Raw genomic sequence first — 15,204 nt, 5'->3', positions numbered from 1 at the left:
GGAAGGGTGGTGGCAGGCGGGCAGGCATAGCACTGGAGCAGTAGCCAAGAGCTACAGGCAGAGGCAGAGAGAGCATGAGACTGGCCCTGGCATGAGCTTTTGGAACTTCAGAGCCCACCCCCAGTGACACACCTCCTCCAACAGGCCACACCTTCTAACCTTCCCAAACAGTTCCACCTACTGAGGACCAAGTCTTAAATATATTAGTCTATGGGGACCATTCTCATTCAAACCACCACAGGCCCCAACAGGCTCATAGAACCCAGGTCAGTTTCCTGGTACCCTTATGGTGGCTTATGACCAGGCATAACATAATGTAATAACATAATGACTATGGTATTACATTCTAGCGTTAAAGTATTCCAGGTTAAAGGCTGGTTTTGTTTTTGTTTGTCATTGGCATTAACATTCCTGGGAGCTGGAAATGGTTGCCTTAGGAAGGACCAATGATGGAAGGGTAGCATCTAGGTACAAAGGCACATGGAACTGTGATGTGAATGAGAAATGTTGCCCATAGGCTCATGTATTTGAACACTTGGTCTAGAGTTGATGACACTGTTTGGGAAGATTATGGCACCTTTAGGAAGTGAAGGCTTGCAGGAAGAGCCTTTGGTGCTATATAGGTTGGTCCCATTTCCTGTTATTTCCTCTGCTACCTTTGTATGGATGAAGTGTGATCTTTCTGTCATTTCCTGTCTGCCAAGCCACGTACAGATTCCTGCCATGCCTTCTCTGCTGCGATGAGATGCATCCCTTCTGGAGCATAAGCCAATGGAAACGTTTATTTCCTAACTTGCTTCCCCCCCCCACTTTTTTAAGATGCACTTTATTTTATGTGTATGAGTGTTTTGCCTGCATGTATATATGAAGAAATCAGAAGAAGGGGTCAGATCCCTCGGAGCTAGAGTAATGGAAGCTAGTTATGAACCACTGAGTGGGTGCTAGAGAATTAAACCTGGGTCCTCTGCGGGAGCAACTTCTTTCGGGGCTGTCTCTCCAGCCCCCAAGCTTGCTTTTTGTCAGGGCATTTTAAACATAACTAGTACATGGAGTTGAAAAGACATCCTTCCAGAAGAGTGACCAGATAGGATAGTACCAGAATGCACTAGGTATGACATAGAGCATATTCAACTTTATATGCGATCATATTGTATTTCTTAATTTGTTGATGATTTTGGTTTTTATTTTTTGAGACAGGATCTTCTACATAGTCCTGTCTGGCAGGAACTCACTTTGTAGACCAGGATGGCTTTAGAGATCCACCTTTTCCTGCCCCACAAGTGCTGGGATTAAAAGAGTATACGCTGTTATACCTGGATGAATTCTACTTTTTTATTTAAAAATTTATTATTATTGTGTGTGTGTACTTATGCTATGGAATGAGAGTGGCAGTCAGAGGACGACTTTGTGGAGTCAGTTCTTTCCTTCCACCTTTATATTGGTTGCAAGGGTTGAATTTAAATTGCCAGGTTTACACAGTAGGCATCTTTACCCACTGAGCCATCTCACTGGCCCTTCCTGTTTTTAATTATAGGGTCTCTCTATTATGTATCTTGCCTTTGTCCCAGAACTCACTGTATAGATGAGGCTGGTCTCACAAAGATCCATCTGCCTCTGCCTCCTGGGTGTTGGGATTGAAGTCATGTACCACCACACCTGGTTTCACCAGCCCTTTCTTAATAATTTCTTAATAAATTCTTTACTGGGTCTAAATTACCAGACTTCTGGTCCTTGTTGAAAGTGAGTTACAGAATATTTTAGTTATCTGTTAAGTAACAGGTCATTCTCAAACTTACTGGCTTAAGCAAGTTGTCCTTACTTATTTTGCGCATATGTGCTTAGCAAGGATTCCCTCTCTTGGCTTGAATGGCTGTAGACTAGAAAAGCTGGAGGCTGGCTACCTTCCAGCATGGCAATCTCAGAGTGTACTGGAATTCTTTTATGGCACCTGGTTTTCCCCAGAGCAAGTATTCTAAGACAATTGGAAAGAAGTGCCAAGGTTTCTTGTGACCCGGACTCAGAAATTCCAGAATGTAACATCCTTCATGATTTGGCCAGACAAATCATCAAGGCCAACCTAGATATGAGGAGGGGGCCGATGAGGCTTCCTTTCTCCATGGCAGGAGTGTTAAAGACTGTACTAGCATCTTTTGTGCTGCTGTGACCAAAATGCCTGAAAAAAGCAACTTATGAGAAGGAGATGGATTTCGGCCATGTTTACAAAGGATTTTTTCAGTCTATCACATAGGGAAGGCATGGCGGAGTTCACGGCACACAGCTGTCTGATGGCTTACATGGTAGCGTTAGGCTTAAGCTTGACAATAGTTCTGCTATTTTAGCTCATAACTTTAATTTGACCTAATGTTCTTGCCCTAACCAAAACATCTTCTTGTTCCAGCTTGGAAGCTCCCCATCACAAGGTCTTGGAAACTCCCTGGATTCCTATGACATTAGACCTAGCCAATCAGCTGAAAGCTTAGAGAGCACTGCTTTGTCTAGATAGCCTGAACATTGCAAATGCACCTGTGTGTGGTTGTTCCCATAAAAAAAAAAAAAACAAAAAAAAAACAGGCTCTGAGAACTGCCCAGGTTTGCATTCTTGGCTCTGGAGTCTATCTGTGTCCCTGATGGATCATCAGTCTTGGGGTGTGCATTCAATAAAACATCCCTATGTGACTGAGATGGGTGTCTGAGCGACTTGTGCAGCTATTTCTGAAGCCCACCCGTAGTAACACAGACTCAGAAAGCAAGGAGAACCAGTGGCAGGGGTAAGCCTCAAGGCAGATAAGCCTACAGCCTTCCAAACAGTGCTGGAGGCAGGGAACCAAGGTTAAAACAGGAGCCTGAGGTATCAACAGCAGAGACTTTGTAACCATGTAGCCTACCACAGGACTCATGATAGGCCTTTGTCTTGAATTTCTTTATTTCATCATATACAGCCTTAGGTAGGAAACTGCAAAGAGGAAAAAAAGGAAGAAAGAAAGAAAGAAAGAAAGAAAGAAAGAAAGAAAGAAAGGAAGGAAGGAAGGAAGGAAGGAAGGAAGGAAGGAAGGAAAAAAGAAAGAAAAAGTAATGAACAAACTTGAAAATTAGAAACCACTGTTAGTGCCTTGGGAGATGGAATGAGGCTGTTGTGCATGTATTTCCGGCTCCGCCAAGCTTTCAGGGGATGCAGAGTGAGGCAGGTTAGGAGCTAAGCTTGAGACTGGTATCTGTTCTGGAGAAGGCTCTAGAATCTTAGAACACCGTACTCTCTGCCTAATCAGAAAGGTTCCACAGGTTGTATGAAAGGTTTTCTTTATTTTCCAGGACCAGGTGCTGAAACCCTAAAGTATCTGCACCCTAAACTATATGCTGCAAAGCCCAAGATTTATGAAGCAAAGTTCTGCTTAACCTCTCGAAAGCAGGCTTGAAACAGTCATGTGTTTATCACTGGATTGGGTATAGTAGGAAAGATTTGTCCCTATTTTACATAATGTAGACATGATGAGAACTCTTGATTGTTAACTTGACTGCATCTAGGACCAACTAACCACACAAGCAGGTAGGCATTCTCACGCAGAATTGTCTTTTTTTTTTCCACACAAAAGACAGTTTCTTTGGCTGTCCTGAAATTCACTCTGTAGACTATGCAGGCCTCTAACTCACAGAGATCTAACTGCTTCTACCTCCCAAGTGTGTGTCACCATTGAGAGGCCATGAAGAATTATCTTAATCATATTATCTGAAGCAGGAAGACTCACCCTAAATTTGGGCAAGCACTTTCTCCTGGCAGCCTAAATAATAGGTCATGGAAGAAGGAAACTTTGCTTTTTGCCTGCTAGCCCTTACTCTCGATGGCAAGTTCATCTATCCTGTTTCTGTGTTATTACCACACTAATATTAGAACTGACTTTTTTGGAGTTCCAGTGGAGACGGAAGATCAGCAGTGAGATCTCCAGGAAACCTCTAGGACTCCAGCACCAAATTGGGACTGCTGAGTCCAGCCTTGTGGATCAAGCAACCACCAGATTCTCATCCTTTCTAGTGTGAGACGGCCATTGTTGGACTACTTGGACTGCATCCTGTAAGCCAACCTAATAAATCTCATACATATATATTTATATGTATGTATTCATTCTATCAGCCTTCTCCTTTAGAGTGTCAAAACCAACAGTGGAACAACTCCGATGGCTAAAGCACCCCAGACGGCTTCTTCACTCAGGGACTGTCCTTCTAGTAGGATGGGCTCAAAGGGCTCACGTGCCTGGGGCCTTTCCTCTCCATGTGGCCTCTTTACGAATCCTTCCAAGGTGGAAGAGCAGGGGCATCTCAGGACAACAAACAAACACCAGAAACCAAACCAAAACAAAGAGTTAAGGTCAGAACTGAAACGGACACACTATCTCTTCACCACATTCTTCTACTGGCTTAATGGCATCAAGGGTCCAGTGTCGATTCCTGGGTAGAGGACGGCAAAAGTTTACTGTTGGGAAGTATGCCTAGGGAGTAGGAGCGGCACTAAAGTTCGCAAGAAGGATGCGGAAGCTGAGAGTGCTCCAGGTAATTCTGGGCCGTTCTTTCTTCAGAGAATATGGATAGGACGTGGGGAACAAGATGACTTCAGACTTCTCCCACAGGATTAAAGGAGCACACAAGCTTGCTCTGCTACTGGTTCAATCTGCTATTAAGGGAGGCCTTGATTGTCTTGTGCATTTAGTCTGTTACACATTTGTTGTTCATATGCTAGGTTCTTAACACATGTGCCACTTTGTTATCGCTATTTTAGAAACTCGAATGCAGTAAGAACTACTTCTGCCGGGTCACACCACATCTTTAGGTAGCCGTTTTGGCTCTGTTTCTCACCAAGGTGGAGTTGGGGCAACTAGCTGATGGGCAGGTGTCCAAAGGCTAACACTTACCGCAGTCAACATGTCCAGCAGAGCCGGGCAGCCGCCGTAGGGAGGCATTGGTTACCTTGTCGTGGCGTGGTGAGGAAAGCGAAGAGCCTCCGTAGCCCAGGAGGAGCTCAGCTGAGCCAAGACCACGCATACTACTGAGCAAGATGTGCCACAGTCAAAGCTGGAGCGCCGCAGCCCTGGCCCCGCCTGCCGCGCCTGTCAGCCCCGCCCCCGCCCCGCCCCCGCACAGCCCAAGCCCCGCCCCAGGTATGGACCAGCCCGGCCGCCGTCGCCCGGCCCCGCCCAGCACGGCCAGGCGAAGCGGAGCCGGCGTGCGGGGTGTGTATGTGTTCGCTGGGCGCCGGCTCAGCCCCAGGAAGATGGTGGCGGCGGCGGCGGCGGCGGCGGCTGAGGCGCGGCTGAGGGGGAACACAGCGGTGACAGTAGCGTCCGCGGGCAGGAAGGGCGGGCTGCACGGACTCTGCGCCGCGACTGGGGCCTGGAGGCCAGGGCCTCGCGCCGGGTCGTGTCTCCCGCGGGTACTGTCGCGGGCGCTGCCCCCGCCGCTGCTGCTGCCGCTGCTCTTTTCGCTACTGCTGCTGCCGCTGCCCCGGGAGGCCGAGGCCGCTGCGGTGGCGGCGGCGGTGTCCGGCTCGGCCGCGGCCGAGGCCAAGGAATGTGACCGGCCGTGTGTCAACGGCGGCCGCTGCAACCCTGGCACCGGCCAGTGCGTCTGCCCCGCGGGCTGGGTGGGCGAGCAATGCCAGCACTGCGGGGGCCGCTTCAGGTGAGTGCGGGTTGCTGGTGCAGGCCCAGTCCGACGTTCCAGGCCCAAGGCAGGTGCAGGATATGAGATCGGGAGGGTAGGGCTTGCCCCACTGTATTTGATGGTTGCCGGCCTCCTAGGAGGGATGTTCATTTGTGGCCTTGGAGTCTTCCCGTGGTGGAAGATTGAGAAGGAACGGGAGGCATTTGTTGCTGTGGGTCAGGTTTGGGTCCTGAAGAGTATAGAAGCCGGCCCTGAAAATGGGCCTATTTGGGATAAATGAGGTGTCAAGGAAAAGGTGAGTGAGCTAGTTCTTCAACACTGCCTTTGATCATCCCAAGAGATTGGAGATGTGAGTGTCTGAAAGCAGCACAGCCGTGGGAAGTGACATGTTGGATGGAAATAGAAGGTAGGGTTGGATTATGAGATTTTAGAGCTAAAAGTACCAGTGATTGTCGTTGAATGGAAAGTGAAGAAACTAGTTTTTGTTGGTGGCATATTGGAACGGGCTGTCTCGAGAGGAGATTCCTATTAGCCCTGGGTTCACCATAACATTTAGTTCCGAGTTGGCCTGGTTTGGGGCAGAACCTCTTGGAGGGATTACTTGTTAATTAATTAGCATTTATCTATTATTTGCTTCTGTTGTGAAAAAATTTATGGGCAATAAACATAGGTAGATAGAGCAGCTAGATTTTGGTGTGATCCACAAGAAGTTAGGAACACAGGCAGGAGAAGTTTATGTACACAGAATTCCAAGTTAGAGGAATTACAGTCATCCTTCTCTTTGTCAGATATTTGCTGACTACTTCCCCATTTGACGTGGGGAAAGTGAGGAACTGTAGTGAATATGATGTAGGATTCTTGCTCCAGCCGAGCGTATGTTCTAGTGAGGGGTCACAGGGAGTTGGCCATAGGCAAAAGGAATGAGCAGGATAATTTCAGAAAGTAGTACACGCTATCAACAGAATCCAAACAGGTGGTCTTAAGGATTCTGACAAGATGGTGACATTAGACACTCATTTGAGTGTCATTTGGGCTGAGACCTGAAGGAGGGACAGGAGGGCCTGCAGAAATGAAGTGGATAGAGAGTGTGTGACTGCCTAGCAGTAAGTAGGAGGAGGTGACATTGAATTTGAGTATTTGAGGTTAAGTAGAACACGTATGAAGCTGGGGGAAAGAATCTCAGATGGAAAAAAAGATGCAGACAAGGTATAGAGGCCAGAAACTGGATTTTCGCTGATGCCCTTGTAGAAGAGAGTTGTGAGGGAGAAGTTTGGAATGTTAAAGTCATAAATCGGTGATGGCAAATCTTCTGGGGGACTTAGAGAACAGAGACAAGATGATTAAGTTTTATGAATGGAGAAAAAAAAAAAAAGTAACTTCAGGACCAGTATTTTGTGGGCTGGGCTTAAAGTTGAGGATGTTGTGGTTTATGAATCTTGTTAATCAGCACATATTTGCTTCTGTTTTAGGCTGTGATGATACAGTGGTAAACAAGATGGATATATTTTGTTCTTGTGGAACTTATCTTGTAGTTTGGGAGTAAAAAAATAACATAATGGAGCTGGAGATGGCCTAGTGGCTAAGAGCACTTGTTGCTCCTGCAGGGACCTGGGTTAGGTTCCCTGCACCCACATGGTGGCTCTAGTTCCAGGGGATCACATACCTTCTTCTGACCTCAGGAACCAGGCACACATGCAGGCAAAATACTTACACACAAAATAAAAATAAATATTTTCATTTTTTCAAGACAGGGTTTCTCTGTACTCCTGACTGGCCTCGTAGTCACAAAGACCCGCCTGTCTCTGCCTTCCTAGCACTGGGATTAAAGGTGAGCACCATCCCTGCCCAGCTAAAAGAAATGATTCTTAAAAGTTCTTTAATTTTATTTTAAAATCTAGTAAGCAGCACACTGTAATTTTGCCTGACAGTGGGGGTAAAGAGGAGCAACAGAAACCAAGTGGTTTTAGGGTGAGACTAAGATTCATCTTTCTATTGAGAGTTGCTGAGGGCTTGTGTTGAAGGGCCAGCATGGGCAAAAAGTGGCAGCAAGGCAGCTTAGAAGGTCCAGTGACTGGAGCAGAGGGAGCAAAAGGGAACAGGGCTGGAGAGAAAGGCTGGGGCCATGCCAACTAGAGGGAAGGAGTGGATTTAGAAATTTGAACTTCCACCCAAGAGTAAATGGAATGCAACAGGTCACTCTGTTTTCATGAAATTATAGACTTAGAGGCTGGAGTCAGAAAGGGAATAGCCTTAAAGGTCAGTTGACTTTAGATGCTTCCAAGTTCAAGGGACCTTCAAGTCCTGAAAAAACCAGTATACTCTGGTAGGTGTTTTCAGGGTATGTACCTCACAGGTAGGTGTTGGTTGGGCTCATCTACCTGTAAGAGGGTTGGCCAGGGAGAGAAAAGGATCTGCATGTCCACATGAACATTGTGGAGAAGAGCCTTCTTAAAGAGAGGCCTGGCACTCTCGATGGTGCCTCCATGCTCTAATAAGTAAGTAACTATTACAGACACTCCCTCTGAGCTTGTTCTCGTTGCTGTCAGTGTACTTTCCTGGGCGAACAATTATGACTGCCTCTGACAATACTATTAGAGTAAGTGGCTTCTGGAATGTTTTAAATAATGAAAGGTCAGGGGTGGTGGCACACACCTGCAATCTCAGAACTTTGGAGGCAGAAGCAGAAAGATCAAGAATTCAAAGTCAACCTTGAGCTACATAGCAAGAAGTTTGAGGCCAGTCTGACCTTATGAGTTAAAAAAAAAGGGGGGGGGCTTAAGAGTTGGCTCAGTGGTTAAGAGTGCTGGCTGATGGCCTCCTCTTACTTAATGGGTACTTGGAGATGTGTGGTGTATAATACACATAAAATAAGTCTTTAAAAAACTAAAATATATATATATATAATATATATATTATATATATTATTTGATGGCATTCTGTCTCATGCCTGTAATCAAAGCTCTTGGGACACAGAGGCTGGAGAGACAGGGCAAGGCAAGCTTCAGCTATATAGCAAGTTCAAGAGTAACCTGGGCCTATTTCAGATTATCTCAGAAACTAAAAATAAATAAAAAGGAATTTATAGTCTTTTGTGGAAATTTGTAGTTGAGTTATTTTGTTTTATTTTTTTAGGGTGGGTAAAGAGTTAAATTTAAACTTTTGATTACAGTGATATGTAATATGTATTCTGGTTTAACTTGCTGCTGCTGCTTTCTTCTTCTGCTTCTTTCTTCTTTGCTTTCTTCTTTCTTGTTAAACTAAGAGGCATTTAGTAAATACGATTTTGGCTTAAATCTAATTTTCAATGAAATGCTGGGTCTTGAATCTGGAGCCTTATGTATACTAGATAAACATTTTACCACTGAGCTACATTCCCAATCCTGTCATTTGGTTTAGAATAGCATCAAGTTGCCTGCTTTAATTCTTGTGTGCGTGCCTGCATCTGTGTGTGTGTCTGTGTGTCTGTGTGTGTGTCTGTATGTGTACACGAGATTCCTGTGGAGGTCAGAGGTTAACTTGGTTCTGGAACTTGGTCTCAAGTTGTCAGGCTTGTGTGTCCAGTGCTTTTACCCACTGAACTATCTTGCTGGCCCAGGTTTTAAGACTTTGATTTAGGTAAGTCCTGTGTCAGAAGACTGTAGGTCTGTCGTGTTACTTGTAGGATAATGAAGCATTAGATTTCACTAATGCTGTCACTAAGTTCATATTGTATGCCTGATGTCGGCTTGGGAAAATCAGGATGTGGTATAAAATTTGAATTATTTTATGTGGATAGTAAGTCACTTTTTTTTTTCTAAATGAAAGACGATTGATTATAGAGACTAAATTAATGGTATCAATTTAATAAAATAACTGTAGATGGATGGTATTAAGGTTATGTACTTTCATTTTTATGTTCACAGTTTATGATCATACTTTTCTATTTGTAACATTACTAAAAATTTTCTTGGGTGAATAAATATGCCTCTTAATTTAGAGGTTAAATATATTAAGTATGTTTGTGAAATTAACATACATTCAATTCATTAAGTTCCTTCTCTACAAAACTTTTGGAAAATGAAAGGGAGTAACTTAGTGAATTGGGTCCATATAATTGCCTGCTTTGTTAAGCCATGCCTTCTGGAGAAGAAAAAGCATTTATTGGCATTTGTTTTGTGTCAGTGTACCAGTAATGATGGTCACAGCAGCGTCTCTCTCCTTCAAGTAGTTCTCCACTTTTTTTTTTTAGGTATTGTGCCAAATGCCTTTTATAAATTACTCCTTTTAATTCTTAGTGTTCCCATTTTCTCAGTAGGTAAACTGAATTAGAAGTGTGGGGTTTTTGAAAAATTATTGTGTGTGTATGTGAGCATGATGTTTATCTATGGACACATGCCTTTCTAGAGGTCAGAAGACAGTGTTTTGGAGTTGGTTCTCTTTCCAGGTGTGTTCTGAAAGTCAAACTTTAGTTAGGCTAAGTGGTAAGCCTTTCACCTACTGAGCTATTTCACCTACCCGGAAGTTTTCTTGTTTTGTTTTGTTTTTCTTTTTCTAGCTGGGGATGGGTACTTGGGGCTTTTTACATGCCAGATGTGCAAATACCACTGAGTGATACTGAAATACAAAGCTTGCAGACTTATTGAATAACTTGTCCAAGGCCACAGAACTTGTGTGTAACTGGAATTTGAACTTAGGCCTTGTGTAATACTGACCTCTGTTATCTGTGATACTGTTTGGCCTTTCATTTTTGTCTGAGTCCAGTTACCTTTGCAAACATTCTATTGGAAGGACTGTCTTGATTCCAGCAAACACTTTGAAAAACAAGGAAAACAAAATAAATTTTTGTAATAGAAAAAGTAACATAATAGTATCTTAATTGTTAGAATCTTTGGCTGCTGGTCTGAGGATAAATGCCCCCCCAACAAGAAAGAGGGAATTCTGAAAATAAAATTTGAAGAAAATTGGCCAAGTTTGGTTTCCTTGTAGTACATACTAGGTAATTCTTTCTATTAACCTGAATCCCTAAATTTATGTTTATCTTAGGTGTTTATCTTGTTTTGTTCAATGATATATTTTCAGAGTTTGGAAGAGTGCTTTGGGCATAATTCTCAGTAGCTGGTGCTGGGATTTTCCTGTGTATGTCTTTGTTTGTGAGGTGGGTCTGGTACTGGCCTGGCACAGCTTGATATGTAGTCTTGGCTGGTCTCAAACTCGCAGCAATCCCCCAGCTCAGCCTCTTGGGTGCTGAGATTGTAGGTGTGAGTTAGCAAGCCTAGCTTCTTAGGGCTCTAATTAAGTGTAGCTTTTCCTTCTGTTTCTCCTGAACCTCTTTATCTTCCATCATTTCCTGGCATCTTTACTGGGACGTGTGCTGTTCCTGAGCTGAGCCTAATATCAAACAAGCATTATATTCTCCTTGAAAGAGAACAATCCCTTCTTTCTCACTTTCTTCTTTCAGTTGCAGGTCCTAGGTTAGCCAAGGAAAGCTCCAGATTAGGAGGCTTGCCACTTTTCATACCTGCCTAAAGTTTTATTAGTCTGTTCCTCTCTGTTTTACTTGTACCTGGCCCTTCACCTTATTGCTGACCTGTCTGTTCTGCAGCCTATGTAGCTGGTCCCTGTAATGTCCATCCCACGTGTTATAATATAAATCTAAAAATCTAAAATTGTTATACTCAGAAAGCTTTTCTCTTTTTGCAAGGTCTCACTCTGTAGTCCAGGATAGTCCTGAATTCATTGTGATCCTTCTGCCTCAGCTTCCTAAGTGTTAGGATTCTAGGTATGAGCCATTGTGGCTGGCAGAAAATTTCTTTTAAAGTCCTTCTTATGTAAGTAAAGGCACTAGCCAAGTCTGACAGTCTGAGTTTTATCCATAGGACCCACACAGTAGAAGTAGACACTCGGTGCTGGAAAGTTCTTTTCTGACCTCCACACACAGGCAGTATGGCACACATGTGTTTCTCTCTCCATAAGTGAATAAAAACCCACAAAAGAAACAAGCCAGACTCCTCTTATCTACAGAATGGCCTTCAGCATCAGGCTCCCATTCCTTTATATATATTGCCCTTTCCAGTAAAATCCTTCTACATTGTAGGTTTTTTTGTTTTGTTTTAGGTTTCTTTGTTTGTTTTGTTTTGGTCTCCGCTAAATTCCATGTTTACTGTCTTTAAACTTACCCCCAAAGCTGGGGAATGAGTTCAGGGTCTTGTCCTTGCTAGCTGAGTTAAACCTCTAATCTTATTTGTTTAAATTTTATTTTATTTTTAATTATACTTTATTTACTTTGTATTCCCCCCACTTCCCTCCCTCCTCCCCTTCCAATCCCTCCCTTCCTTTCCCCTTCTCCACATACTCCCCTCCCCAAGTCCACTGGCAGGGGAGGGTTTCTTTTTCATCCTTCTGATCCTAGTCTGTTAGGTCTCATCAGGAGTGGCTGCATTGTCTTCCTCTGTGGCTTTTCCAGACTGTCTTTGAACTTCTGTGTAGCCTAGGATGGCCTTAAACTGCTAGTCCTTCTGCCTCCACCTCTCAAGTACTGGGATTATAGGAGTATGCCAGACTCTATCTCCAGTTCCTTAAAAAATAAAAAATAAAAAATAGTTTTTTGAGACAGGCTACCATGGTATAGTCCTGGCTGGTCTAGAGCTCGCTGTTAGGCTAGGCTACCCTTAAGGTCATAGGAACTGTGTTGGGGTTAAAGGTACGTGCTGCCACGCCCATCGTAGCTTTGCTTTTTTATAAAAGTAGCCGGTTCTCTTGATGCTACCTTTTTACCATTGGGTCATCAACCTGTTCAATTCATAGATTATCTTATGAATGATCATTATATGTTAGATATTGTACCCTTCGTTGAGAATATGAGGATGAAAATTAGGCATTGCTCTTCCCTTAGAGAGCCCAGAAGTGGGAGATAGCTGTAGGCATAGGCAGTTAGAACTTCCAAGACAGAAATGCAGGTGGTATATAATGCCGGGCCAGCATGTGTTAGAAAGACTCAGTCTTTTGAGGGCTCTAATAGAAGACATCACAGAGGAAAGGACTTTGAACAAATCTAAGAGGGTGGGTGTGATTAGGTTCTCTGAGGGAGAAAGGTATCGATCGCAGAAGGAAACAAGAGTTTTTGCATCAGCAAAGCGTGGGGTAACATACTTAATACCTTGATTTCTAGGTGAGCTATTGTGCCACACACTGCTGGCTTATCACAGTGGGTTTCCTTGTAGTGCTGGAGGCTACATGTCTGAAATGAGAGAAGACTAGTGCACACCTGCTTCAGAAGACTGGGGAGAATATGTTCCATGCGTTTTGTCTTAGCTTTCGGAGTATCAGTAAGCTTTGCCATTCCTTGGCAGTCTTTCAGTTTCTGCCTCCATCATGTCATTCTTACATGGTACTCTTACATAGAATCATTTTCCTGTGGACATAGTCCTGTTGCATGTACATGCATGACCTTTTCCTATGATTGTATCTGCAAAGACCCAAAAGTCACATTCACTGGTAACCAGGGTCAGGGCTTCAGCATACATTTCTGTAGGACACAGTTCAACCTACAGCAGGTAATGGAACGGAAACATAAATGTTGACGAAGCCAGTGTTTGCGTGAGGGTGGGGGGTGGCGGTGGATTGGAAGGGAAGGAGACTGGAAGGTGACAGTGGCCTTTTATTTTCCCTTCCTAAAAGCCTGCAGCTTCAGGGTGTGTCCTTGACCGAGGATATACCCACCATCAAGGCATGCCAGTTTTTGGCTGTAGTGATTGTTTGGAGACAGGCATGTGACCTAAGCCGTCTAATCAAAGGGAATCTCAGGACTCGCTGGAGACTTCTCTGTGGTGTTTATGAAGGAGATGCTTTGTCTTTTCTGCAGTGACCGGTTTAGAAACTAACAGCTAGCATTGCTGTGTGGAGAGGAATCCACCCCAAATCAGGGCACATTCCAGAAGAGGGAGGATGGTGGCTTTAGACCTGGCTTTCTGAGTCCCTGTGCCAGGCCTCTCCTGAAACCTACCTTTTGAGTTTGTGAGGTACTATGGTTTTTATTTTTTTTAAGCCTTAGAGTTGATATCTTGTCTCTTAAATTGAAACTTCCTTCTCTGGCAAATTTCATAGGGAGGGTGGGCTGGCCAAGTAGGGTTACTCAACTGCTTGATACACACCACCGTAAGCTACTTCTGTTAAAGTTTCCCAAGGTAGTCAAGTAGTTTTATTTACTACAGTATAGAGCCACAAATATAAATATACAGAGGGAAACCAAAACAGTTTTTACTAAATATGACTATTAATCTAATACATTTGCAGTCCATCTTGAGAATTAAGTACAGAAGTGACTAGTTGAACAGACATTTTACATTAAATTTTGGTTTTAACATCAACTTGTTTCCAGAAGTAAAATGAAGCTGCATTTGTACTTTGTGGAATGTTTGTATCTATTTAGCAGCCACCGAGATGAAACTGGTTTTCTACTTAAATAGAACTCTACTATTTTATGTGATTTTTTTTTTCAAGTGCAGTTTGACAAAAATAACTCCCATCTATATCTTCTCTACTGTCCTGCTTTTTCATGTTGTAACTTTCTTTCCTGTTCTTTTCCTTACACTTTCAAACTAGTCCTTAATTTACAGGGACATTGAGTTGACATTTTCTAGCTTTTTTTTTTTTCTTGTTAGGATTGCTTTTTTATACTTTTTTCCTTATTTATGTCCTAGCTCTTCAATTACTTCCTTTTCTTCATTCTTCCCTCCATTTCTTGAGACTTGAGTTGTGCATCTCAGGCTGTCCACAGACTCTCATCTTACTGTGTCAGTCAGCCTTCTGAGTGCTGGGGTCACGGGCGCGCACCGCCATTCAGGGGCATTAACCAGTCTCTCTACATAACAGTCCTGGCTGACCTGGACTCACTCTGTAGACCGGGCTGGTCTACAGAGATCCGCCTGCCTCTGCCTCCCAAGTATTAGGCCACCAAGCCTAGTTAAACTTTGAATTTTTAATTCAAGTTTTCAGATTTTTTTTCTCTCCTTCAAGTTACATTTTGAGTGAACATTAATTCTGACTATGTATCTGCATATTTACTTGTTTAGAATTATTTATTTTTTATTTATAAAACTTAATTTTAGCCATGGGTAAATTGCATATTTTATTTGGAATTTGAAATAAATAGCATATGGTAGTTATTAAGTGAATGAAAATTTTATTTAATTCCTCTTGGTCCTTTTGGATTCTTTTTTAAAGAAGAATTTATTTTTGGCAGTAGATTACCCAGCTGAAGCTTTTCTAAATATCAGCTTTTCTAAGCATGTTTTCCTCAGCACGGTAGGCTTCCCCACATTTTGGGCTTCCTTACTCTTCCTTTACAGGCTTCCTCTCTGCCTTGTGTCGCCTGACATCCATTATGGCTTAAACTACAGGGCTTTTCTCCTCCCCTCCATTGTCCTCCTCCTGGCAGCTGCTGAGATTGATAGCTTGTCAGCTCTGGGTGTTCTTTTAAATTCAAATCAAATTGTTCTTGAGCTTAAAATGGAATTAATTTGTGTGTGTGTGTGTCTGTCGTGTCTCTTTGTGTGTGTCTGTTTCTGTCTTATCTCT

The 15,204-nt window shown here is 43.4% G+C and overlaps 1 protein-coding gene and 1 pseudogene across 1 annotated transcript in view; one reads left to right on the top strand and one right to left on the bottom strand.

Annotated features, from left to right (window-relative positions):
* Positions 1-5,049, bottom strand: part of LOC110558611 (large ribosomal subunit protein eL43-like) — a 50,992-nt pseudogene extending 45,943 nt beyond the window's left edge.
* A 125-nt stretch (positions 5,050-5,174) lies between these two features.
* Positions 5,175-15,204, top strand: part of Atrn (attractin) — a 137,836-nt gene continuing 127,806 nt past the window's right edge. Inside the window, exon 1 of the mRNA XM_060372211.1 lies at positions 5,175-5,667. Coding sequence (XP_060228194.1) covers positions 5,261-5,667 — 407 coding nt within the window. The 5' untranslated portion in view covers positions 5,175-5,260. The remainder of the gene's footprint in view (positions 5,668-15,204) is intronic.

Source organism: Meriones unguiculatus, chromosome 18 (assembly GCF_030254825.1).
Source record: "Meriones unguiculatus strain TT.TT164.6M chromosome 18, Bangor_MerUng_6.1, whole genome shotgun sequence".
NCBI lineage: Eukaryota > Metazoa > Chordata > Mammalia > Rodentia > Muridae > Meriones > Meriones unguiculatus.
The sequence above is the reverse complement of the archived record's forward strand: the minus strand, read 5'-3'. Positions and strand labels throughout refer to the sequence as shown.